This window comes from Micropterus salmoides, unplaced genomic scaffold, assembly GCF_014851395.1.
Source record: "Micropterus salmoides isolate LMB-PRFRI ecotype aquatic unplaced genomic scaffold, ASM1485139v1 Ms_hic_scaffold_1, whole genome shotgun sequence".
NCBI classification, from domain to species: Eukaryota; Metazoa; Chordata; class Actinopteri; order Centrarchiformes; family Centrarchidae; genus Micropterus; species Micropterus salmoides.
In genome coordinates, this window is record NW_024040040.1 from 52522321 (window position 1) to 52549348 (window position 27028).

At 41.4% G+C, this 27028-nt stretch overlaps 1 protein-coding gene and 1 pseudogene across 1 annotated transcript; one reads left to right on the plus strand and one right to left on the minus strand.

Moving 5' to 3' along the window:
• On the plus strand, window positions 1-27019 carry LOC119896892 (CD276 antigen-like). Its single transcript, XM_038710310.1, has 5 exons — window positions 1-154; window positions 3448-3768; window positions 6043-6309; window positions 6479-6772; window positions 26868-27019. The coding sequence occupies exons 1-5, from the start codon at window positions 88-90 to the stop codon at window positions 27002-27004; spliced, it is 1086 nt and encodes a 361-aa protein (XP_038566238.1). The 5' UTR covers window positions 1-87; the 3' UTR covers window positions 27005-27019.
• The window catches only part of LOC119896614, an 858889-nt pseudogene that overhangs the window by 715215 nt on the left and 116646 nt on the right, over window positions 1-27028 (minus strand).

Consider the following 27028-nt stretch of genomic DNA (forward strand, 5'->3'; position numbering starts at 1 on the left):
TGAAGAGGGTCTTTGTTACAGCAGGCAGGGACGGGATGTGTGATCCAGTTCCTGTTTTACTGTGAAAGAAACCGATGGATCCAAAGTATGATGGTGGTGATGGTCGGCTGTGCCGTCTGGATTTTTCTCTGGATGTTATCTCCTGCAGAAGGAGGTGAGTTTAACGTTTACTTCAGAGATTAGAATTAGAATTAAGTGCGGCTCTGGACGCACTGAAATTATTGGTCGGCCGCTTTAGAAAAGAAGCGAAGACGGAGAGATGAACAATAAAGAGGAGGTGGAGAATAAACCGAAACTTACCGCATACACCCTCTCAGAGCAGACTGCATGTAGGCTACTTTACTGATACCGTAGAAACAGGCCTCATCACCGCAGATCGTCCTGCTGACTGGACCAAACCTCATTACTGTTAGCCTACAAATGCTTCCTATTATCAGGACAGACTGAACAGTCAACAACAAAGGCTCATAAACAGATCGGCTGATTAGGGACCGTTACAGAGCTACAATGTGAGCTCTCTGTTCTCTGACTTTGAGACAAATACAATATTTATCTATTTGTGTTGCCTCAGGCTTTAATACTCAGGGTAAACAACGATTCAGTTTTGTTTGAGATCTGGTATAAGATAAAGTTTGTGCATGTTTTTATTTTTATTTTTTTGTTAATGTTGTGGTGCAGTCTGTGTGGTGTAGTGGTGTCTAGTATTATTGTAAGGAGTAGTACAACTCAAATATACCTTTTTTCTCTAGACTAACTACTTCCAGGTCACAGTAATGGCAGATGTTTTGACATAATGGAGAGCGTGGGTCCTCACAAAGGGTCCTCATCAGTTGGATGCAAAGGGAAACCAGATCCATTGCACATCTCAGAGAGAAAAATCGGTCATGCATGCAACAAATACAAAATACTGTCTTCAGAAGATCCAGTTAATATTTTGCCATCTGTTCAGTCTGCTGTGCTCTGAAACAAACATGTGTCTAAGTGTCGTGCAAAATGCTACTCTGTCTCTGAGAATCTGACCAGGAGGATAATAATTTCTGTTGTTTGTGATTTATATTAGCAGGCAATGTGGAACTATAGTACAGGACAATGAAGTCAGGCCATGAGTCAAAATATATTTATTATGTGTTTTCAGTGAACAGATTGCTTTGTTAAGGCTAATCTGTACGTCTTTTTACATGCCTTTTACTAATGTTTGTGAAGGAACGTTTTATATACTGTAACAGCATAATAAAGACTTTAAGTAACCTTCATCTGTTTATTTAAGTACAGAGTGCTTACAAAAGCTTGAATTTGGATACAAACCCAAAACTTTAACCTGAAGAAGTACACATAACCTTTAGAATGATTTTCAAGAGGATTTATCAGAAAATTAGCTCTCTTAAGTGCTGGGAGTGCATCACCTGTTGTACTACATCCATCCATCTTCATCCGATTATCCGTGGTCGGGTCACGGGGGGAGCAGCTCCAGCAGGGAACCCCAAACTTCTCTTTCCCGAGCCATGTTAACCAGCTCTGACTGGGGGATCCCGAGGCGTTCCCAGGCTAGTGTGGAGATATAATCTCTCCACCTAGTCCTGGGTCTTCCCCGAGGCCTCCTCCCAGCTGGACGTGCCTGGAACACCTCCCTAGGGAGGCGTCCAGGAGGCATCCTTACCAGATGCCCAAACCACCTCAACTGGCTCCTTTCAACGCAAAGGAGCAGCGGCTCTACTCTGAGCTCCTCGCAGATGGCCGGGCTTCTCACCCTATCTCTAAGGGTGACACCAGCCACCCGCCTGAGGAAACCCATCTTGTTCTTTCGGTCATGAACCAGCCTTCATGACCATAGGTGAGGGTAGGAGCAAAAATCAACCGGTAGATCGAGAGCATTGCCTTACCGCTCAGCTCTCTTTTTGCCACAACGGTGCGGTAAAGCGAGTGCAATACCGCCCTTGCTGCTCCGATTCTCCGGCCAATCTCCTGCTCCAGTCTCCCCTCACTCGTGAACAAGACCCCGAGGTACTTGAACTCCTTCACTTGGGGTAAGGACTCATTCCCTACCTGGAGTTGGCACTCCACCGGTTTCCTGCTGAGAACCATGGCCACAGATTTAGAGGTGCTAATCCTCGTCCCAACCGCTTCTCATTCTGCCGATCCAGTGAGAGCTGAAGGTCATAAACCGATGATGCCATCAGGACCACATCATCCGCAAAAAGCAGTGACGAGATCCCAAGCCCCCTGAACCGCAGCCCCTCCTCGCCACGACTACGCCTCGATATCCTGTCCATGAATATCACAAACCGGATTGGTGACAAAGCGCAGCCCTGGCGAAGGCCAACCCTCACCTGGAAAGAGTCCGACTTACTGCCGAGTACTCGGACACAGCTCTCGCTTTGGATGTACAGGGATTGGATAGTCCTGAGAAGGGCCCCCCTCACCCCTTACTCCCGCAGCACCTCCCACAGTATCTCCCGGGGGACCCAGATCTACAAAGCACATGTAGACTGGATGGGCATACTCCCAAGCCCACTCCAGGATCCTTGTGAGAGTAAAGAGCTGGTCAGTTGTTCCACGACCGGGACGAAAACCGCATTGTTCCTCTTCAATCTGAGGTTCAACAATCGGCCCGAACCCTCCGTTCCAGCACCTTGGAGTAGACTTTACCGGGGAGGCTGAGAAGTGTGATACCCCTGTAATTGGCACACACTCTCTGGTCCCCCTTATTGAACAGGGGAACCACCACCCCAGTCTGCCACTCCTTGGGCTCTGTACCCGACCTCCACACAATGTTAAAGAGACGTGTCTGTTGTACTACAGACAAATGTAAATCAGTGACAAATGACTCTGAGACAAGTGACAGTAGGAACCTGCATACAAACGCTGCTGACATCACCATTTATGTTGAAATAGACATTTTTTTGTCAGTGCTGAGCTGGACCATGGCAGACACTCACTTCGGACCCAAATAAGAGCTTTGGGATGGTGGACCAGAAGAACCTCTGGTTCAAGAGAGGAGCGAGGAAATGTCAAATAGAGGCATTGAGACGGATGACATGAAGAAATGAATTTCTTTTGTTTAAAACAATAAAGACAATTAACGAACATCAACAGACTGAAGAAAGTTCTGACGTCCTGTCAAAGAAGTCTGTGTACTGTGTTGCAGAGACATTTACTGGTGATAATATGCTATACCTCGAGAGGTGATAGTCCAGTAGTACAGCGCGCACACACAAACACAAGCTCGCTTAGCTTTTTTTAGTCTAAAAAATAAACACAGTCAACAAAAGAAATATTCTTACACATTTTCCTTATTGAACCCAAAAATACACCATGCACCTTGTTATTTCATCTTAAAACACACTTAATTCAAACTGAAACTAAATAAAAGGCAAACCAACAAAAGCCTTTATTTATTCCTTTCTAACTTACAAACTAAAGATGTTGTTTGTACCTGATGTGTTGCAGATGCTGAGGTGTCCTGTGTTTTTATGGAGAGCTGCATCTTACCGTGCAGCTTCCAGGGCGGCACTGATGCAGTCATCCACTGGACTCTGGTGACAGCAGCTGGAGACACTCCTGTCCACTCCTACTACAACAACCAAGACCAGCTGGGATACCAGGGCCAGCGCTTCAGAGGCAGGACATCACTGTTCAAGGACCAGATCTCCGGAGGAAACGCCTCGCTCCAGCTGACTGGGGTCCAGGTTCAGGACCAGGGCAGATACAAGTGTTTCACCAGCATCATCAGAGGCAACAAGAATTCATTTATCAACCTACAAGTGGACGGTACGAGAAACACACAGTAAATACACAAAACCATCAACTTTCTTATTAATACTTGTTTTCTTCATCTGCAGTAAATATCTAATAATAATAATAATAATCTTTATTTGTAGAGCACTTTTCAAAAACAAGTTACAAAGTGCTTTAACAAGTGTAAAGACAATAATACAGAAACAATACAAGATAAAAGCATGAAAACATTGAAAAGACTAAAATACACGTTTAAGATAAATTTAAAATTAGTAAAATAGAATAAAATAAAAGGGATAAAATAAAGTCAAATAAGATCGGGAAAGGCTCTCCTATAAAAGTATGTTTTAAGAAGGGACTTAAAAGAGTTCACTGACTCAGCCGACCTGATTTCCTCGGGCAGGCTGTTCCAGAGCCTCGGGGCCCTGACAGCAAACGCTCTGTCCCCTTTAGTTTTCAGTCGAGACTCTGGAACAGACAACAGACCTCTGCCCGAGGATCTCAAGGTACGTGCTGGTGCGTATGGGACTAAAAGGTCAGAAATATAACAAGGCGAGAGGCCATGAAGAGCTTTTAAAGTGATCAATAGAATTTTAAAGTCAATTCTAAAACACACTGGGAGCCAGTGTAATGAAGCTAAAATAGGAGTAATGTGGTCATATTTCTTTGTTCTGGTTAAAAGCCTGGCAGCTGAGTTCTGGACAGTCTGGAGTCGATCAATAGATTTTTGGGTTAAACAGGTGAAAAGGCTGTTGCAATAATCCAGGCGTGATGAGATGAAGGCGTGTAAAATGGTCTTGGTGTCCTTAAAACTTAACATAGATCAAATTTTTGCTATATTTCTAAGTTGATAAAAACATGACTGAACAAGCTTTGTGGTGTGCTGCTCAAAATTTAAATTACTATCAAACCAGACACCAAGATTCTTTGCAACAGGCTTAATGTGATTTACTAGGGAACTAGCAGATGGCAGTATTTGATTTGCCATCTGCTGGGACCCGATGACCAGGATTTCTGTTTTGTCTGAGTTCAGCTGGAGGAAATTATTTGACATCCATTTTTTAACTTCACAAAGGCAGTTGTTAAGTGAACTCAGCATTCCAGGGTCTGTGGATCTGACGGGCAAGTACATTTGTGTGTCATCAGCATAAATATGAAAAGAAATACCATGTTTATGGAAAAGATGTCCAAGGGGAAGCAGATATAAGGAAAACAAAATGGGTCCTAAGACCGACCCCTGAGGCACACCATATTTAACTGGACAGAACGAAGAGACATAGTTGTTTACAGACACGCAAAACTTCCTATTTGACAGGTAGGATGAAAACCATTCTAGGGCAGTACCAGAGATCCCCACCAGTGTTTATGTGTAGTAATGAGTTCAGAAAAATAGTGTGTTCTCGCATCCTTAACCATGTTATTGTAGTTAATTAATAAATCCTTCAGACTGAGGTAATGGACTTGGAGACTGGATTTTTTCCATCTGCGCTCTGCTTTCCTGCATTCCCTTTTTAGGCTGCGAATGCTGTCATTTATCCAGGGTTGCTTACTAGCTTTAGACGTAGGCCTAACCTTTAGAGGAGCAGTAATATTTAGTGACGACAAGCAGATATGATTGAAGTGATCGACCAGATTGTTGGTGTTGGAATCAGACAGGTGTTGGCTTTGGCTCTGAAAGAATGCGCAAAACTTTGAAACACTTTGTTCATTAAAGATGCGAGAACACATACGGAGCTTGGTTAGGCGGCATGAGTAACTGGAGTTGTTGCAGTTGTCCTAATCCTTAAGAGATTACTAATATTTCTGTGTGGGATGTGCACATTTCGGTTTACTGGTCTATGCGTGATGATGACAGGAATAGAAGTCTGTGGAACAGCGCTGGGAGAAGACGGCTTTACATGCCAGCAGGTGGAGACAGTTGTTTGTGGCAGTGAGCCAGAGATCTGTTCAGTGAGCGGTGGTGTGTCCAGGTGTGCTGCATGAATGATTAGTCATTCACGTAAGTCATGTGTGGACCGCACCACATGCTGTATGTGCGCAGCTAACATTTCTGAGCCCCGTTTGTTTGGGTGAAGTCCGTCTGTCTTAAAAAGAGACATTCTTTGCCAGAAAATATTAAAATTATCCACATAACACACACGGTGAGCCCTGCAGGCGGACTGGAGTCAGTCGTGGAGGCCAAGGAGTCTACTGAAACGGCCAGCCTAATGTATATGTGCTGTCAAATTTGTGAATTAATAGTAAATATTTGACCTAAATTATTAGTAAATTCATCGGTACATACCATCAAGATCTCTGTTTTTGCAGCTCCGGTCCATAAAGTCGACATGGAGCAGGAAGAAAACAGGATCACCTGCAGCTCAGAGGGGATCTACCCTGAGCCTGAACTCACCTGGTCCACCAGACCTCCGTCCAACGTGGCCTTCAAGAACACAACCAGAGTCCAGCAGACTGAACAGCAGCTCTACAACATCACCAGCTCTCTGATACTTTCAGACAGGGTTACTGATCTGGTCTACAGCTGCACCGTCAGCACTCGCAGGAACAGGAGGAGAGCCACTTCGAGGGAACTGAGTGAGTATTACGTCTAATCTGTCAACTAAACCAATAAACCAGGTTGGTGTCTGCACTGATATGAAAGATTCCTGCAACAACACAACAACAAACTACTGTAAGAAAAGATTTCATTCACAAGTGTTTGGATCTGTTTATTTATCTTTTGTTTTGTGTTGTATATTTTCAGCTTCTCTCGATGGTTCCAGCTCTGACACAACAATCCCCTGCTCTGCCTCAAACACTTCCCTTCTGAACTTCAGCCTCGTCTGGAGATTCAACCACAGTCAGATCATCCTGAACCGGACCAGGACCAGCGTCCCCTACACAGTCTCAGAGGAGTGGAGGCAGCAGGTGAAGGGTGTGTCTGAGTCAGGCAGCCTCACACTACAAGACTTGTCTTTGAAACAGGAGGGGATATACACCTGTGAACTCAGCGCTGACGAGGAGACAAACATAACCAACACCCTGCTGAGGATAGAAGGTAAGATCAAGTCTAAATGAGCAGAAACTGTTTCTGTCATTTAAAGTGTCAGCATAAAATGTCAGGTTTAATATTTGGCAGGAACACCCTGCTGAGGATAAAAGGTAAGATCAAGTCTATCTGAGTAAAAAATATTACTTTTCATGGTTATGGGGTTATTGACGTTTTAGATTTTTCTGTCTTTTTTGGGTAACACTTCCTCGTTTGTCTTTCAGTCATCTTTTGTTTTTTTTGTACTAAGCAGGAATTACTGGCTGAAATGGGCTTGTGAAGTAATAGTGTAAAGGGGTCTTATATTTCTGGTACGGTAAAAACTAGCTGTCATAGAGAGTATAATTAATGGAAACTCTGCCTCAGCCACTCTGAGGGTTTGAATGGAGAGCAATGAGACCAGTTTTGGTCCTGTGTAGTAGTTCTACATGGCTACTTCCTGTTGGCACCAGGGTCTACTGCGCATGATCGCGCAGATAAGATGCAGTTTAAAGAACGAGGATCCTCAGTCATTAATCACCATTGACGCACCACAAAAAGAATATTATATAGTTTTTCAACAGTACTTGGAATCGACCCCCTAGGAACCGAGATGTGCATGCAAATCCCGGCACAAGAGCAGGTGAATGGCATGCGAGCAGAGCAGAGAGGAAAGGGTCAACAATTAGTCTCAGTTTAGACTTAGATGTACAGTGTAAGTTACAGTATCTAATGAGACTGCAGCTTCTTAAGATTGAAGGGTTGAGTGAATGGATTGCAAATTAGCTTGGGAGACCAGCGTTTGGTTCCTGTGTGAAACAAGATTGATTTGTTTTTTTTATAAAAAGTAGTAGCATTAGCGATATAAGGTTTGTAGCGTTAGCTAGCTAACTATTTTATTCTTTAAGGCATTGAAAGCCGCCCCCCTTAGCCCCTAACCCTCACCCTAACCTTCACAGGTGTGTCTGCCTGAACCTGAGATCGTGATTGCATGTCGACCGCTGAACCAAACAGCTGCCACATCAGTCGTCTGTAGGAAATACTTCACAATTCTGATTCGACTGTAAATCAATAGTCGGGACAGCCCTGCAATACAGTTACATCTATCATGTGTGACGGCATGCCAACCTCATCTTCATAACTTTCACCCGTTTGTGTAATAAAGTCCTGCTAACTATACCTCTGCCTTGTAAGTGTCTGCATCTGGGCCCCAAATATGTTTCTTATGTCAGCATCATTGATGACCCTGACAGATTGAGAACATGGCGAATTGGACCCAGTGGATATTATTAGATGGTCTAGCAACCAAGGACATCTGAGTGGATAAAGAGCCGCAGTTTTTTAAACTGTTTACAGCTGTTTGAAGGACAGAACCAGCGATGTCCCTGGATGTAGCTGCTTTAAGGTGGAAAGTGTCTTTTTGCCATGGATACCTGCATTAACTCTGTCCTGTAGGCAATAAGCTAGCCAGCAGCCTGCCTTCATCCCAAACCAGCTAGCAGCCAGCAGCCATCACTCCAGATGGTTGACTGTTGGCCTTCTAGCTATCAGTAGCTCGGGGTTTTGAGTCTACTGCTACCTGGGCCTGAATAAATCCCGGATAGTGAACTTTCCCAAGGTTCCAGCTTAGGGGTGCAACAACTAATCGATGTAGTCGACAAAAATCGATTATTAAATTTGTTGCCAACAAATTTAATAATCGATTCGTTCATGACGTCATCGGGCCGTAGCAACAGTAACATTAAAGTTACTAAAATAACATCAGAGCTGCAGTAAAACCTTCACAACATCAAACCGCCAGAGTGTGGCAGCATTTCACTCTTCATACAGCCAGAAAGGTCGTGAACTGCAGCAAAGCTGAGCTCTCCTGGAAACACCGGAGCATCTGAAGAGGAGGCGTGTAACGTCGTGTCTCTGTGGATGATGACGACTCGTCTCGTTAAGCTAGTTAGCGAGCCAGCTTCACGTTAAAGCCGCGTTACTTGACGTTATGAGCTGAAACGTTTTCTATACAGTTGGTCAATTTGATTGTTACAGTAATGGCGCTGAGAGTAGCACATAATTATGATACACGACGGCTGCGTTCACATTCCAGATGTGCCCTGACTTTACGATCATAAACGATGCATCGCTCATGGCGACGTTCCCAGCTGGAGAACGTGTTGCCGCAGAATGTGCAAGATTAGACAACACCCGACAATTTCATACTTTCTAAAGAAGAGAAAACAGTTCTCCTGTCTGTGCGTGAGGCGGCGGCTAATCCGCCCCACTGCATTGCAGTACTGGCGTGAAAGCTGCTCCGTCACTAAACAGCAGATCAGCTGCTTATCAGGACGTGATTTCAGTGGAACTTTATGTTGCTGCAGCAGAAATGTTCATTAAAAGATGCATTTTTGAAAGCAGTATTTATTTTGTTGTCTTGACTGTTAATTAGCACATGCCTAAAACAACCTCAGGTTTAATTTAAAGGCTAATAGCTAAATGAGAGGCATTGTGTCATTTTGCAATTCATGATCCAAATAGTCGATTATTCGTTTCAATAATTGATAGATTAATCGACTATCAAAATAGTTAGTTGCAACCCTATTCCAGCTTCTAGAGTACAGCAACCCCTTGACTCAGTTGAACTGCTGCCATTTCCTTTCCCTGTTGAAATACAGCAGTCTCCAGCCGTAAAACTGCAGCAGCTTCCTGTCCCTACTGAGATGTATCTTCGAATCATTTTGAGCTTAAGCAACTGCTGAGCTGCTGCAAACATCTGACTCTGTTGAGTGTGGCAGCAGCAGCTTCACTTCCCTGCTGAATTGCTGCCTCCCGCATTGCTGCAATCTCTAGAGTCAGAACTGCAGCTCCTGACTTTACAGAGTTACAATCATGCCATTCCCTGCGGATTTATAGCAAGCTTCAGAACCAGAACTGCAGCAGACCCGCGTCCCAGAGCTACTGCAGGATTCTGAACCCCTGGCTCCATCAGCGCATCTGCTTCAGGTGGTCACCAGCCTTCAGTTCTGCTGCGGGTCTCTGGTCCCACTGTCCAGCCTTCAGAACCCGCTCTTGGTTTTCAGTAATGTCACTGGCCTCATGCTCAGCCTCGTTGAAGCCAGCTCCCAGAGGGGTTCATTGCCGGCCTCCAGAGAGGTTTTGCCTTCACTGCCAGTTTCCTGGACGTCTCTCAGTTCTGGATCAGTTCACCCTCCAAACCTGTGTGTTGTTCTGTTCAGCCTCCAGGCCGCCTGCCTGAGTTTCTGTCACGGTTTTGGGTTTCTTGATGTTTTGGATTTTGCTGATGTTGTTTTTGGTTTAACTTCCTGTCTCTGTGTCGTGTGCTCTGGTTCCTGTTTTACTTTAAATGCGTTTCATAATTATCCAACGAAGGTTAAAAATCAAGGGCAACTGGACTTGTTTGAAGATACTGGAAGACGTTTCGTCCCTCATCCAAAGGACTTCTTCAGTTCTGACTGACTGGCAGGGAAACTCAGCTATTTAACCTCAGTGGGGTCGTTGGCCCGGGTCATCGATACCGCTGGTTCGTTAGTGTTCCTTGTTGCTGTGACGACAGTCGTTACGGTCGTTAAGACTACCTGTGGCCAAGACTGAACGACCATCGTTGGTATCTTCACCTGAGGCCAATAGGTTACGTTTGTTGAGTTTCCTGGGAAGTGATGAAAGGACAGCATTGTAAGTGGGGGATAAGTGGTGGCGTAGACCCCCTCCCCTGTTCAATGACGGCTTCTCAACCCTGGTGTAGATGCTTCCTTGACACCTCTTTCAAACCATCCATCTTCTCTGTCTAAAATGTGCACCTGGTGGTCCTCAAACGAGTGTCCTCTGTCCTTCAGATGTAAGTAGACTGCAGAGTCTTGACCTGAGGATTTGGCCCTTCTGTGTTGAGCCATGCGTTTGTGTAGTGGTTGTTTAGTCTCCCCAATATTTCATAATTATTCATTTAGCTGACGCTTTTATCCAAAGTGACTCACAATTGGTATATATGTCAGAGGTCGCACGCCTCTGGAGCAACGAGGGGTTAAGTGTCTTGCTCAGGGACACATTGGTGGAAATAAGACATATGTGCATTAAACAGTAAGTTACTACAGCTTTCACTACTGTTGATTCCTGGAGCTGGATTTTGAGGTTGGTGAGGTTCTCCCAACTTTCCGAGTCAGAAATCTGACTTAAGTGGTAAAATTAAATTCCTGTTGAAATTTCCGACTTTGAACTCTTGGACAAATGGAACGCATGCATCATATGTGCAAGTGAGGGATTCAATTTTGGCCTAGCCGGCTTCTCATAGCATACTGTACAGCAGGGCTGCACCTAACAATTATTTATAAAATCAATAAATCTGACGACTACTTTATGGATTATGCTAAATTTAAAAAATTAGTACATGATTAATATCAAATTGATCCAAATAAATTTCAAAACCTTGTCATAATTAATAATTGAATAGGTTATCACCCTTTTGAAATCACCCTCAAAGCACATTAGAATAGTAATAAAAACAACCTAACATTTGTCTAATTTCCACATCACTGCTGTGTTATGATATTAATAATAACACACCTTATTCGTCAGATGTCTGATCAGAAAATTACTCACACTAAAGACTTGTCTTTGAAACAAGAGAGGATGGACACCTGGGAACTCTGCAATGCTGGTTATGACAAACATACATAAACAACACACCTCTGAGAATAGAGGAAGGTAAGCTCACTTCCTGGGTGGCGGTTGCTATGCAGTCGTTAGGGTTATGCTAGGTGGTGGTTTGGGTGATTGGGTGCTTGCTATGGTGGTGGTTGGTAGGGTAACTGAATTTATGATTGCCTTAAACATCAGGATGATCAAACTAAGTAGAGAAAACATATCTGCTGAGATGGAAAAGTGAACAAAGTCTAAAACTCTCCAGAAGTTCTTCAAACTAACACTGAAGGTGTGATTCCCACCTGGCAATATGAACATATTAGCATTATTAACAGACTGCAACCTCACATGTTGATGCTACAGGAATTATCTCAGTCCACTCGTGGAAGTTTGGTTAGTAGAAAGTTCAATAAACTGAATCTTTTTCTGTTTCAGGGAGTCAAACTGGTGTCACACGTCTTAATGTAGGTTTGATGGTTGGAGCCATTTTGTTTGTAGTTCTAGCAGCAGGCCTTGTTGTGCTGTACTACAAAAATAAAAAGGTAAGAAAATACATTTTGCCTTCACCTGATAATTATTTATTGTGTATGTTTGTACTGATGATGATGATGTTTTGGACAGAGAGGAAGGCCAGACATGGAGCTTTGAAACCTTCTTATCGTAAGTACAGAAGAGTTCTTTCAGAATGTGTTCACATTTAAATAATTTTGCACTGCATGACAAGCTGTAATTCATCTAATGAATAAATAATTACTGAAAGAACTGCTGTCTCTGCTAAAATGTTGACCTAAATAAGACACAATCAGAGAGAAATCAAGTCACGTTGGACTGCTCGGAAAGGCGGACAAAGCAAGAGACCCCTAAATGGAGGATCATGCACTTTTATTTTATTCTGTGATCAAACCAGGTGTTAATAACTTTATGCATACGACAGCTTGTGATGACGGCATGTCCCTTTAAGAAGAACAAATTTTAGCATGTGTTCCCAGCAGCTGTTCTCAAGCGATCTCACTTGAGTCAGCGTTGGTTGGGGTTGAAGTTTGAAAATGAAACAAGTCTGTTGGTGAGGAGTTAAAAAGAGGTGGAACTCACCAGACCTCTTAATAAGTTTTATTCTTTTTACATGTTTATTTACAGCATTAAACATTGAAATGTATATTGTAACAGTCTGTATATTAATTTATTTTTTATATTAACTTACTGGGAGAAAACTGGTAGTTCTATGTAAAATCAGACGTTGAGCACCCCCATATCGCCAAAATGGCATGTTTCGCGGCGATGCTTCGACTGTGAGATTTTATGCTTCAATGGGCCAGGCTTCGCCCATTGAAGCATAAAATCTTCGACTATTCGGGGTCAGCCCTACTACTAACACACTCGAACACCCATTTTTTTTGAAGTATCTGATTAGAATAGATTGATAAGAAACTGCAAAATTTGAAAAATGTTTTTACACTGGCTTAAGGTGTTTTTTTCTCTTTTTTGAAAGAGAGTTAATGCGCTAAATGGGAGATGGAAACACTTTTGCCCAATCAGGTGTCGCCGTTTCTCATGATATTTCCATAATGCACGGAAGCATGGCTGGTAGCAACGTGCCTGAAGACCTCTCTCTATTTGTCTGTCTGTAGCTGCAGCCAGTCAAAGCCTGTAATTCCAGCTTTGCTTTGTTGGTCCGTCTCCTCATAGTCTTGAGACAGACGCTGCAGATTTTAGTTTCAGCCTGTAAGTCTGGAGAAGATGAACCAGACGGGGATCAGAGGACAGGAGTCCTTTAATGCGGTGCAGAAATCTATATTCCTATGCACTAATGTGTTCTTGTTTAAAATGTTCCTAGACAGTTTGACTGTATATAGTCATTGTATGTTGTAGTTCATTGTTGCTTTATATACGTATCTATTTTACATACCACTTGTCTGTACATATTACTTCTCTTTATTTTTGTTTACAGTCTTTGTTCAGCTGTGTTGTCCCGTTCTTTAACTGTAGGTCTGTAAAATGTTCTAACATTAAGAACAACTTCCTGTATCCTTGTATGTGTTCACATGTCTGGTCAATAAAGATGGATCTGATTTGTCAGTTTGTACCTCGGTACCTAATAAAGTCAGTGTAGCTGCTGTTTAATTACTGTAACTAATTAATGAACTGACAAATTGTTTCCAGTTACTCAATACAAATACAACGCCTGTCTTTGTTGAGATGTTTGAGGATCATTAATCAGACTTTATGTATCTTTTGATATTTTAGAGATGACGCTTGAGTCAGGTTTTTTGTACTACTACTACTCTACTCTTTGTATTGTCTAAAGTAAAAAAATCATGTTTTGTATTTTGACTTCATGGAATTATGCTGTTTGTCAAGAGACCGAGTAAAATAGATTATCTTTGTTAAAACTTAAATGGATAGACACACAGTTGGTCCAGCTGGAGATCATTTTAATGACTTTATTATTTAGTCATATATATTGAGTACAATCGTAATCTGCATGGTAACTAAAAATGTGTTGCAGTAAAAAGTACAATATTTTCAAGTATTTAGTAGCATAAAACCAAAATACTCAAGTAAAGTACCTCAAGACTGTACTTGAATACAGTTTTTTACTTGGGTCATTTCTGGGACTGTTTTAGCTACTTTACAAATTTTACAAGATTTTAAAACATAAAGAACTTAAAAAATGGAAGGCTTTGTCCTGAATTAAACTACTCAGTATACAAGTACAGCTGAATTAGTTCATTAATAGAGAAGTATAGCTGATTATGTTGTGAATTAATTTGGAGCATTATAGCCTAAATTGTTGTCATTAATTACTAGAGCAATGGTGGTCTACATTGTCATCATTTAAAGTGTTATTTTATAGTGTAAAGTTAGGATCACAGTGTTAAAACTCTACAGCTCTGAGTGTATGTGCTCCTTTCTGTATCTAACTGCCCAGGCACATGTGTGTGTGTGTGTGTGTGTGTGAGCAAGTTCGTGTGCTTTGGGAGAAAAGGGAGGGAGCATCAAAAACACCTTGCAAAGGAAAATATAGAAGCAGATTTTGTATTACAAAACATACATCAATATAGTCCATCACAGTAAGAATGTCCTGTTTCTAACACAGAGCACAAAAAACACCAGTTTATTCCACAAAAGTCAGGTTATGGAAGAAATGGCATGATCAAGCAGAGTTCATGCAGAGGACACAGAGAGGAGGAGCAGGCAGTCAGGGACTTTCCCAGATCCAGGTGCAGTAGGAAAGAGAGCCGAGAGATGATGTGAAGCCAAGAAACAGAGCTATAAAAGGAGGTCCAAAAGGAGGTGAAAGTCAGTCGTTACATGGTTTTCATGTGGACTCGGGTCTCTGTTCTGGGGCTCTATTTTGCACCGATCTCTGACACACTCTGGTGGAACTTTTGTATTTGGTGGTATTGGTGTCTGTTTTTGTTGATAATAAAAATGTTGGTAAAAGTTCAAGCTTTCTTATCTGGCCCAAGTCTTGAATTTTTACACGACATTATGACCACTGAAAATAGGCGGCCTATTGTATTTGCAGATCTGAAACCTATTCCTCAGACTTGCAGACCTTCAAGAAAATTAGTGTTTACACGTTGTGAAATAATCAATAATCATGCGGTGGGATGTTCCTGTTTCTAACACATTTGAGCAAGTTATAATGACAAGGATTTCCATTACTCCTCTCTCCTTATTACCCTTTAAATGAGTTTCCCTTTAAATGAGCTTAACATATTAAACTACCTATACGTGCTATAATATAGTGAGATATATCTTGTAAATGGTTTACACTTGTGAAACAAATAATATCTTATGCAGTGAGCTGCTCTTTTCTTATATACTTTAGCAAGCTAACAATTTTAACAACACCTAATGTGTTGAAAGGCACACATCATCAAAACAATCACAGGGTGCATAGTGAACTTTCCAGACATAAGAGTGTTTCAACAATCATTCATGTGACACTTCAGAATGATGCAAAATGTCCAATAAAAATGTATGATGTCCATTTTGAAAGTTACTCCGTGGTACTGTGGAACTTATTTTTGGCACTCAGGTTTCTTGGGGAACCAATTTGAGGGCGCTCAGTCGTTTGTAGTTTCAGTCTTGTTCTTCCTTTTGCTGCTTCACTTGGACTCATAGCTGGTGATTGTCAACGTCGTCTCTGTGGTGGTGCAGGTCGCGCTTGATCTTGCCTGCTGCTGCGTCTGCCTCACGAGGCCTCATAGGAGAGTGGCCTCCTCTGGTCTTTGACTGGCTGTGAAGAATTATTAAGCTTGCTTGCAACTGTACTTGTTACTATTACCAATAAGTGAGCTTTATCCTACTGTTTGTAGTTTGGAGACTTTAACTATTGTTTCTATCTGTGAGTAAAATATCAATCTTTTTCAACATGAGTTTGCTTCCTAGATATTATATTTGCTTGCAATTTAACCCCTCTAACATCCTGTTTATCTGTGTATTGAATTACATTGCTATTGGACGTACAAATAGTAAATCTTGAAACACTCTATTATTCATTAGTGCACTACAATTCTTCCATACTTCAAACTAGTTTACTAATACTACCTACAAAAACAGAAAGAAAACATAGATTAACACAGATGTTCAACAAAAACAGAAAGAAAACATAGATTAACACAGATGTTCAACAAAAACAGAAAGAAAACATAAATTAATTCAGATGTTCAGCATCACACGTGTGTCTCAGGTTATCATTACAGTTGCTTGGTTGTTCCTGTGGAATACATGACAACGGTCAGTCATGATTTAAGACTCACAATCATCAAATTTAAGCATGCAGTAGCAATGTGCTGCTGAAATTGCTTTATAAAGGCTTCAATGAGGCTTCTCCTTTCGGCCTCTTTAAAATCAAGCCTGAAAGGTTGCCTGTCTTTGTATTTGCTACATCGAGGAGCTCTGCGCTGGCTGTTCCTCTGCACAAATCCAGAGCAGACAGTGATATCTAACAATTATAATATAAAAATAACCCCACTAGATCCCTTTTTCTAAAAACTCTGTTTAAAAACACAAGGAATGCCTGATGTTCTGATCCCTTTTTGCTGAAATTTAGTATCAGGTGGCTGCTGGAGGAGAGTAGGACACCAAAGTTATTAACTCAGTATATTTGTGTTAATGAATCAATTATTAATGACATATCTTGCTATCTTGCTATTTTTTCTTCTACAAATTATCAACACTCCTGCTCCCAAACTCCTGTGAGGTCTTCAAACTGTTCTTTTTCAGCAGATGTTGCAGTTTTCAAGGCCTCTGACAGTCTGACCATTTGTAAAGTTGGCCATGGTGAGACAGAAAGCTCTTCCTTGGTGATGAAGCACTCGGTAACATGTGAGAGCATTTTGGCTGAAGTTCATTTTCACAGTGAAGCCTTCTTGACCTTTTAAACTTTGTGCTGTTAGGTTCGCAGTCTTTAAGGTGGTGTTGTCCTCTTTATGATTCGACTGTAGATGGTAGATGTGGTCTGACTCGCTGCGTCCTCAGCGTTGGGAAGACGCTGACGTCAGTGGAGGTGGGCTTGGCCTGTGATGCATCAGGTTGGAACGCCTCTCTGTGGAACGCCTCCTGTATCACCTCCCTTTCTTCCTCACAGTCAGATTCTGCTGTGTCCATTTTGAAGCTGCTCTCTCGCCTTCTTCATGAAACTTCAGAGCTGCCATCTTGTCCATTGTAGCTCTGTCTCGCTGTCGTCATGTCTCATGGTTCGTTGTGCTCTGCAGGTTCCTTGGTCTGTAGGCAGACTGTTGCCTTTCTGCCACCTCTTTTAACTTTTCAGTTCTTTGTTTGGGAGTTGTTGTTTTTTTCCTATTCATATCTAGCTCTCGTCTCCTCCCTTTCTAATATAGCCTCTCTTTTTCCATCTCTCCTTTATATCTGAACTCAACCCTTTAAAGACCCTAATTCTTTTCCTTCTTCTTCTGCCTGTACTGGCCCTTAAATGCACTTACTTATATCTTTCTTCCACTTGCTCTGTACGTTTCTTGATCTGCGGGTATATCTATTTAGACCTTAACTAACAGGATGGGCTCTTTCATTATTCTGTCTCAGTGACTACTTTTCCTTCACTAAAGGCTATATAGTATGTCAGTTCTGTCTACCTGTTGGTCAAACTGTTTCTCTCTATTTTCCCTTTATTCTGAGCTTTCTCTATCTCTTATCTGACGTCTTTTATTTTATCGTTAACTACTTAGTTGTGCTGTTACCACATATGTTGCTGCCACAGCTCCCTCCTTTGACCACCTTTGCAGCTAATATTTCTTTTTTCTGCTCTTTACCATTTAATTTCACCTGCTGTGTGCCTCCCAGGACAGCCATCGCACACTCACTGCGAGCAAACACTTACTCTCTGGAAACTTTAGAATTTGGTCGGCCTTCATGCCTCGAAAAAGAAAAAGACATTTAATTGTAAAGCCACACAACCAAGAAACTAGAATGAAACAATTCATTGAAAGAAACTCAGGCAGCTCCCCTTGTTTCTATATCAAAGAGCTATTCAACTGAAAAATCATCAAAGCAGAGTTTACTAAAAATAACTAACTTCAGTGAAACTAACAACTATTAAAATATCAAATTCATTTTCTCACATCTAATACAAAATTGATGGCTCTCAATCCCTTCTCTAACTTAAATCCTTCATGGATAACACCTCACATTGCTGCCTATCAATCTGTACTTCTATGTTCCAATAAATTGGCAAACTTTATCAGATGTCATAATTTTTCTAGTTTTGTTCCTTCTCCTCGACCAAAAAGTGTCTTCAGCCTGTTATTCTGAACTAAATTTCCTTTATTATCATAATACTTTAGTAGGCTGTTTCAACTGCACTTTTCTTTTCTGTATCCAACAGTCATTGCCGTTCTTTTACTAATCTGCTTACTCTCAAGCTGTTATTGGTTCGAAAAACTTTTATAACTTCTGTTATTATTAACTCATGAGTAACTTGCTATAACGTGCTGTTGTTATCCTAGAAAGGTGCAACAGATCACAAAACTCTCATAACTTTTGGTTTAGGGCTGAACTGCTCTCTTTTTCTCTCTCTCAGCCTGCTGTCCTCCCCCACATGGACACTCACACAGCTGCACCTCAGCTCCTGCTCTGTTCCTCTCTGCTAGCGTGAGCAAACTCCTTTTTTTCTCTTTTCTCTTCCAGTCTTCATTATTCGGGCGTGGACTGCCACTTCTTTATTTTGCACATAGCTTTATCACAATTCAATCTGAGACTTTTACACTATACTAGTCCACATTAACTATTTCATCAATATATATTCATATATCTAGTACTTTATAACTCCTTCCATCAACTTCTTATACTTATTTATATCACCATATCAACTCTATTCATCTGTTATCCTTAAGCTTTATGTTAGTTTAATATTAGATCAGTTATTCAACTGTCATTATTTTATACTTTTTATCTAATGGTCTTAAACATGAGGCTTCAAGACTCAAACTATTAGTATTATTATTTTAGGCCTTGGTAACATTTATATGCACTTTTTCTTAACACACAGCTATCAACTATATTTTCAGCAATATTTACATGCACGTACGTCTTCTGACTCCTATCTCGTGCCGGCCCCTGACTTAATTTACATTACCTAGGTTTTCAAATGGACTTCTGATGCACTTCCTCAACACAGACTTAATTTACACTACCTAGGTTTTCTTCCAAATTGGTGGGTCTGATTCACTTCCTCAACACAGACCCTGTTTACACACAAATAGCCTCTCAATCCACTTCCTCGACATGAGGGCTTAGACAGAAATGATACACTTCCTCAACACAAAATCTGTCTTTATAAATCGCTACTCAATCCACTTCCTCAACATGAGAGCGTAATACTTCTTTTAACTTTAAGCACGCTTTATCCTCCTATCCTGCCACCGTCCTATTTAGGCTCCTAGCGGTAACGTGCTATATAGTACATCCGCCCGTGCAGTCCTAACCTACCATCGAAGAGCCCCAACACTCAGTTGAAATCCTGCGATATAAGTTAGCGGTAGCCACAGAATGACTGTCTTATTAGCCAACTTGCCCATTTCAGCCCTGACCTAGTGAGTGAAGCACCCCAGCACTCAGCTGTGACCCTACAACTCTCCGAGTCGGCGGTATCCGCAAGCTCTTAAATTCTTATCTCTTCATCAGCTCACTTCGCCTATGCAGTCCTGTTCTGATGGGATCGAAGCTCCCCAACACTCAGTTGAAGCGCTGCGATCCCTAAAACAGCGGTATTCACGATAATGGCTGGAAAACTCTTATTTTATTTACAAATCTTATTTACATACTTATTTACACTTAAAAGCCAACAATTAAACATAAAAGCGCATCTAATCTACCAGCTTTGCACACACTTTGACACACTGCTTTTTTGCCTGCATTTAGATTTGCACCCATCTCTGACACCCTAGTGGTTCTCAATCTGTATCTGCTTTGTCTTTTTTAGTGAATTTAGTGAATTCAGTTACATTTTTAACAATTTTCCTTAATTTTTTGTACTTTAACTAGGTTCTAGAGTGAGGAAGCTTTCAGAAACTTCACCTGGGCGGAGAATCCTGTACTCAGACACACTATTATGCAGAAACTTTAGAAAAAGGTTTTCTGCTTACCTTTTTAAGTATACGTATGTGTCTCTGAGATACAGGTTGTCCGTCCTTGGTCAAGGTCATCCTGCCCCTGTTCAACTCTCCTGGCACGGCTCGCCAAGTAATGTCGCAAATGTGTAAAAATTCAAGACTTGGGCCAGATAAGAAAGCTTGAACTTTTACCAACATTTTTATTATCAACAAAAACAGACACCAATTAGAATACAAAAGTTCCACCGGAGTGAGTCAGAGATCGGTGCAAAATAGAGCCCCATTCTGTTACCAGAACAGAGACCCGAGTCCACATGAAAACCATGTAACGACTGACTTTCACCTCCTTTTGGACCTCCTTTTATAGCTCTGTTTCTTGGCTTCACATCATCTCTCGGCTCTCTTTCCTACTGCACCTGGATCTGGGAAAGTCCCTGACTGCCTGCTCCTCCTCTCTGTGTCCTCTGCATGCACTCTGCTTGATCAAGCCATTTCTTCCATAACCTGACTTTTGTGGAATAAACTGGGTTTTTTTTTGTGTGCTCTGTGTTAGAAACAGGACATTCTTACTGTGATGGACTATATTGATGTATGTTTTGTAATACAAAATCTGCTTCTATATTTTCCTTTGCAGGTGTTTTTGATGCTCCCTCCATTTTCTCCCAAAGCACACGAACTTGCTCACACACACACACACACACACATGTGCCTGGGCAGTTAGATACAGAAAGGAGCACATACACTCAGAGCTGTAGAGTTTTAACACTGTGATCCTAACTTTACACTATAAAATAACACTTTAAATGATGACAATGCAGACCACCATTGCTCTAGTAATTAATGACAACAATTTAGGCTATAATGCTCCAAATTAATTCACAACAGTAGGGCCTTCTGGTAGAAAATGTTGGGAAGTTTAATTTCTAGAAAAACATCATATTTTATAAACTCTTTATTTTGTTTGTAAAAGGTTAATTTGTAAAGTAACTAAAGCTGTTAGATAAATGTAGTGAAGTTAAAAAAACAGCATCTCTCTGAGATGTGGTGGGCTACAGTAGAAGTAAGTGGCATGAAAAGAAGAGACCCAAGTATCCACAAGTAGGCCTACCTTAAATATATTCTTCAGTGCAGTACTTGAGTAATGTAGCCTACAGTCAACTGGCCTACTCTCATTTAATGGTTTCACTTCCATCTTTTATTGATCTGTCTGTTTTGTCTTCCTTCTTAATGCAGAATCATCCTGCAGGTTGAATTGATTTTATTTCAGTATCTTCAGCTGGTTTAGAGCTCAAACATTTTTCCTGAGAGTTCTGGAGGATTTTATTACAGCCAGCAGAGGGAGGCGGATCACATCATGTGATCAGTTTCTGTGTTAATGTGAAGGATCAGATGGATCCAGAGGATGATGGAGGTCGGCTGTGCCCTGTGTCTGGTGGTCTGGAGTTTTCTCTGCATGTTATCTCCTGCAGAAGGAGGTGAGTGAAGTTTTTACTTCAGAGATACAACAACATACGGTCAGAGCTTCCAGAGCCTTTAACTGCGTTAGAAAAGAGGCTAAGATGGAGATACTGAAGGAGGGGCCGAAAAATGAAAATTTTAAAATATTCTTAAATAGCATTAAAAAAAAATCACTTGATCCAATGTTGGTTTTCATCTAAGCTCCAATTTGTTTTGTTCAAAACATTGGGAGCAAGCAGTTTTTGACTGCGCATGGCATGAGGAATGAAGGTGGAGTTATTTTATTTTGTTTGGTATTTACACCTATGAATGAGTAGAGTTTGGCAAGTTACTTGACTGTCGTTTTCGAAGTGGAGGCTGGCTTGACTTCAGTCGGCCACGGACGTGTGCGTGTAGCCTTTCTTTGAGGCCAGAAACGGGACGTGAATTCATAGTTTCTGTGCGGGTAATACATTAATTAAGAGTGATTACACTTACTCTCAGAAGCAAAATCTAACTACACACAGCAGAATATTCTAGGTGTTTATAGATAGCTATCAGGATCAGAAATGCTTTATTGATCCCGGGGGGAAAATTACAGACAGCTCACTTCCATGTCAAGGTATTTAAGAATTAAACTAATAATATAAGTAGATGAGTAAAAAATATATACAAATAATCTAAATATAATATATAAATAGAGAGTGGATATGTTCAGTTTTTTACAGTATTAACAGAAGTGTAATAATAAATCAATCAATCAAACTTTATTTCCAAAGCACATTTAAAACAACCAGGTTGACCACCTGCTGTACAATGACATGAAACAATAAATAGACAAAATACAACACAAGTTGTTGTGATAAATGCATGTATAACCCTCTCAAAGTCTGTGAGGGATAAAAAGGGCTTAAGCTTAGTAAGAAGCCTAAGTTGAAAGAAACTTGCTTTCACAACAGAATTGATCTGCTTCTCCATTTTAAAATCACAATCCATTTTTACTCCCAGGTTTGTTACAACAGACTTAACATAAGGTTGCAAAATGCCCAGGTCTATCTGTGAGACATCAGAGGTGCCACTGGGTCTAAAAACCATGACCTCTGTTTTACTCTCGTTAAAGTTTAAAAAATGTAATGCCTTCCAGGCTTTAATATCATTAAAACAGTCAACCAATCTTGTTAAAGAACTACCATCATTTATTTTGATGGGCAGGTAGATTTGTGAATCATCTGCGTAGAGATGGAAGCTGATGTTATTTCTTTTAAAGATTGATCCAAGGGGAAGCAAATAGAGTGAAAAAGAATTTGCCCGAGAATCGAACCCTGGGGTACTCCACATGTGAGGGACACAGAAGGTGAAATAGAGCCACCAAAACTGTCTCTGTCTGACAAGTATGACCTAAACTATTCGAAGGCAGTGTCCTTAATCCCCACGCCATGCTTCTCAGCAGCGAGTTGCTGTGTTTCCGGTCCCACTGTTGTTGTTGTAGCTTCCAGAGCTCAGTGGGACGACTTCAGATTTATACAGACCGGACACAACAGGAGATTACTTCAGGGACGTTTCCAGGCTCTTGAAACATTGGGGGCCCAGCCCAGATATCTTTCACGTTTTTTTCAACAAACAAGATGCCTGTCTCTCATGTGTAAGTTCTGCACCATCATGCTTGGATTCTGTCTGTTTGCTAGATGTCAATTTATGTTCTCAGCCAGTTTCATTAATTAATCTGATTTTGATCATTCTGCTTAAGTCTGTGTAGCCTTTATTATTTTATTCATCCGCATCTTTATGTTACTTCGTATCTGTCTTGTCTCGTATCTTAGCTCCTAGTTCAATGTCTTAGTTCTTAGTCCTGTACCTTTAGTTCATGTCTTAAGTGTTTACTCCTGGGGTCTCATTTATAAATGTTGCGTACGTACAAAACAGGGCTGGAAACGTGCGTACGCCACCTCCCAAGCAAAGGTTGTGATCTATAAAAAACAAACTTGACGGGAAAATATGCGTCCCGTAAGTAAACTCTGAACCATGCGTACGCACATAAAGAGGAGAAATGAGAAACTGTGACTCATATGGCAGAAGGATGAAACTGTTTGAAATGAACAGGCCTACTACTGTGTAAAATATATCAAAATATTACCTCTTTTATTATACGCTTAAAGCCTTTATAAATAATAATACACTTGTTTGATTGATTTTTCCCTGAAGTGCGCAATAAAAAAACATACTTTAACATAATTTGCGGCGCACAAAAGAACCATGACTGAGGATCATAAACACAAATGGAGATTTCTGCAAAAGAACACCTCAAATATGTTGTACAGTTTAATCAGGAATCTTAATTATTAATTAATAGGCCTACTTGTCCTACTATCCCATCTTGCGTGTGTGTGTCCCCCTTCAGTCAGTGACGTCACTACTCAAGAGGGACGCCCCTTCCTGCAGATCGGTTATGAAGGGGTGGAGCTCCGGTTCTCCCTTTACTCCGGTGCACAAGCGTTGCATGAAAGTACGTTTTTTACCCACCAAACAGCTTCAGCTTCACCAAAAGGAACATCAGTGTCACACTGAGTTAAATGTCGTTTTGTAGTTTCTCTGTCAGATTTCGCCTCCTTTTCTTCATGCAGTCAGAACGTATTAATATTAATGAGGGGCGTTTCACTGACCATTTATAGGAAACTAAGGGTCGGACATGGAGCCTCCCTCACAAATGCGCCACATTTCAAGTTGATTGTGATTTATAAAGGTAATTTGCTTAAAAGTGTGCGTATGCACGGTTTTATAAGTCTGAATATTTTTTGGCGTACGCCATTTTTGGCTTTTGAGTGCATGTACACTTTTAGTGAGGATTCTACGCACAGTTTTATAAATGAGACCCCAGGTCTGTGTACTTCTGTGTTGTTTTGCTCATGTCTGCTCTGTTTAATCTTAGCTTCTGTCTGTGTTCCTTGTTCGTGTTCGTTTATTTGTGATCTATCTGCTTGTATTAGTTTATTTATATTACTCTGATATGTTTAGTGTTCAGTAACTTGTGTGATGTCTTTTCCCCCTCAGCAATCTTCCTGCCTGCTAATCTCTCTGTTTTTCCCTGCCGTCTCTCTGCCTGCCTGTGTCTCGTTAGTGTCGTCTTTCACCTGTGTATCCCCACCCAGCTTGTTAACCCTGTGTATATATGCATGCTTGTTTCCCTCAGTCTTTGCCTGGTCATTGTTGAATGATGAGTGTAGTGCATGTTTTGGCGCTGCCAGTTTTTGCCTTTTGCCTTTTCTCCACAACCCGTGAGTTTTGTTCATGCCTGTTGTCTTGCCTTGTTTGTTGGAATTAAAATTCCTGAACTGCATCTCTGCTCCAGTGCGTTTGGGTGCTCTCCTGCTTTGCGCTCACCAAACCCTGACAGAAATATAATGCAGTAAGGCTGTCAGGCATTCTGTATTGCTGTTTCTCCTGTAGATCAACTTTTCTCAGTTAATTTCATAACTGCTAAGTCATAATATTGTAACAAAATCTACTACTACTGCGTTATTGCTCTGCTGATATGGTTTTAGGTTTCCTCCTTTAGACCGTCTGACAGACACAGAGCCCGTCTGGGATTGTACTGGATGAGACGAGCGCACTGCTCTTCATCAGAGGTAGAAAACCAGAAACTGACCAGACAGATATCAAACCACAGATCCAAATGTAAACTGCAGCTCCTCTGAAAAAGTGCAGCTCACAGCTGCTTCAGAGGGAAACATCCTGGAGCAGAGAGACAGTCAAACACAGCAAAGTGTCTCTGAGCGACGGGGACAGCAAAGAGAGCCACAGGTGTCGTGATCAGCTGTGTCATGTTCTTCTCTCGCTACTTTGTGTTGGAATTTTAACCGCTCGTGCAGCAAATATACTGACTATAAACTGACTGACAACATTTATATCTAAATGTCTTGATTTTTCTATAGGCACAATTCAGCAGTCAAAGACAAGCCTCAATCATTTTAAAAATTGTAATCCTGTCATCTTGCTGACAGACCTGACAAAGCATGACTCAGTATTTTTAACAAATTTCGGCATCAGTTTCATCGTTTATTGCACCTAAATTTTTGCGCAGCAAAATGTTTGTATGTCATGAGGAGCGCAGAGCAACCCTGTGGGGCCAAGCGACTACGCTGGAGGAGTGTCTCTTCCTGTCTGAAAAAGTTTAGTCCAGCGGTCCAACTCGCGCGATAAAAGCAATGTGAGTTTAAAACAGCATAAAGATCCTTTCAGTCGACTCCCCGCCTGCGTACTCGCTTGGACCCACTGGGTTGCGCTGCTCCACATGTGAACAGACAGGCAGACAGGCGCTCTGCGTGTAAACGCCAGGCGCTCTATTGAGAGTAAACATGGCAACTACTGTACAAAGCTGTATTTTCTTTCTGCCATAAGAATTCCCTCCTGTTGATGTCTGAGAACTGTTCAGTTAACTATTATTTCTGCAAACTCACAAACTGAGAGGATCAGACTCTCCTCCATTGAGTTGTGCTGCGTACAAAAAAAGTTGAAGACAATTCAACTCTGGCAGCGAAGACAGTTTAGTGGGATGGCGCCCGCCTGTCAAATTGACATTTTCTTCCTCCCCGCTCGCCTCTCATTGAAAATTAATTACTAGGTGCATATATGAAACTGTCAAACTATCAGCATAAAATCACAGGTTTAATATTAGCACATCGCACTTATGCTGTGACCACGACGTGATTATGATGGAGCTGTTTGCAAAGTGAAGGAAGAGAGAAAATAGTGAGGGACAAAGAAGAAAGTGTCCAAAGTCTGGGATTATTTCAAGCTAATGAAAACAACAACTCTGTAATGTTACCGTCCGTCCACCGTTAAATGAAACTTGTGTCGCCTCGGCAACAGCACGACGGCATCTGTCAGCTTGTGTAGTGTTTGTGACTCCCTGTCACCGATCAGTCACGTAGTGTGAACGCCACAACGACTTCAAGACTGCCGTCATATGGCTGCAAGTTGTGTGAACGACTCGGCTGACGCTGAAAGTCGTGTAGTCTGCATGAGCCTGAAAAATATCTATCTATATCTAAAAACGTGCAGAGCTGATCCCGTTACCGGAGGGGGGCGCTGCTGCCGCCAAGCAAAAGTACTTCTTAAACGACACATCGATGAATCATTGAAATCTATAGAAGCCTCGAATACTTAAATAATCGTTAGATGCAGCCCTAGTAAAGTTGTTGTTCGCGAGGGTGTTAAGTGTAACTGAATTATGATCGCTGTAAACATCAAGCTGATCACCTTAAGCAGAGAAAATGTTTCTGCTCTCTGAGATGAATAAGTGAACAAGTCTAAAACTCTCCAGAAGTTCTTCAAACTAACACTGAATGTGTGATTCCCACCTGGCAACATGAACATATTAGCATTATTAACAGATTGCAACCTCACATGTTGATGCTACAGGAATTATCAGTCAGTTCAAGTTCAATAAACCAAATCTTTTTCTGTTTCAGGGAGTCAAACTGGTGTCACAGGTGTTATTGTAGGTTTGGTGGTTGGAGCCATTTTGGTTGTAGTTTTAGCAGCAGGACTTGTACTGTACTGTAAATATAAAAGGGTAAGAAAACACATTCTGCCTTCAATCAGCTAATTATTTATTGTGTATGTTTTTTAT

Bases quoted from the DNA above. Each gene is read 5' to 3' on its own strand.
- LOC119896892 (XM_038710310.1), top strand. From the start codon at position 88: ATGATGGTGGTGATGGTCGGCTGTGCCGTCTGGATTTTTCTCTGGATG. The intron at 3,769-6,042 runs GTACGAGAAACA...CTGTTTTTGCAG, and splicing joins TATCAACCTACAAGTGGACG to CTCCGGTCCATAAAGTCGAC. The intron at 6,310-6,478 runs GTGAGTATTACG...GTATATTTTCAG, and splicing joins AGCCACTTCGAGGGAACTGA to CTTCTCTCGATGGTTCCAGC.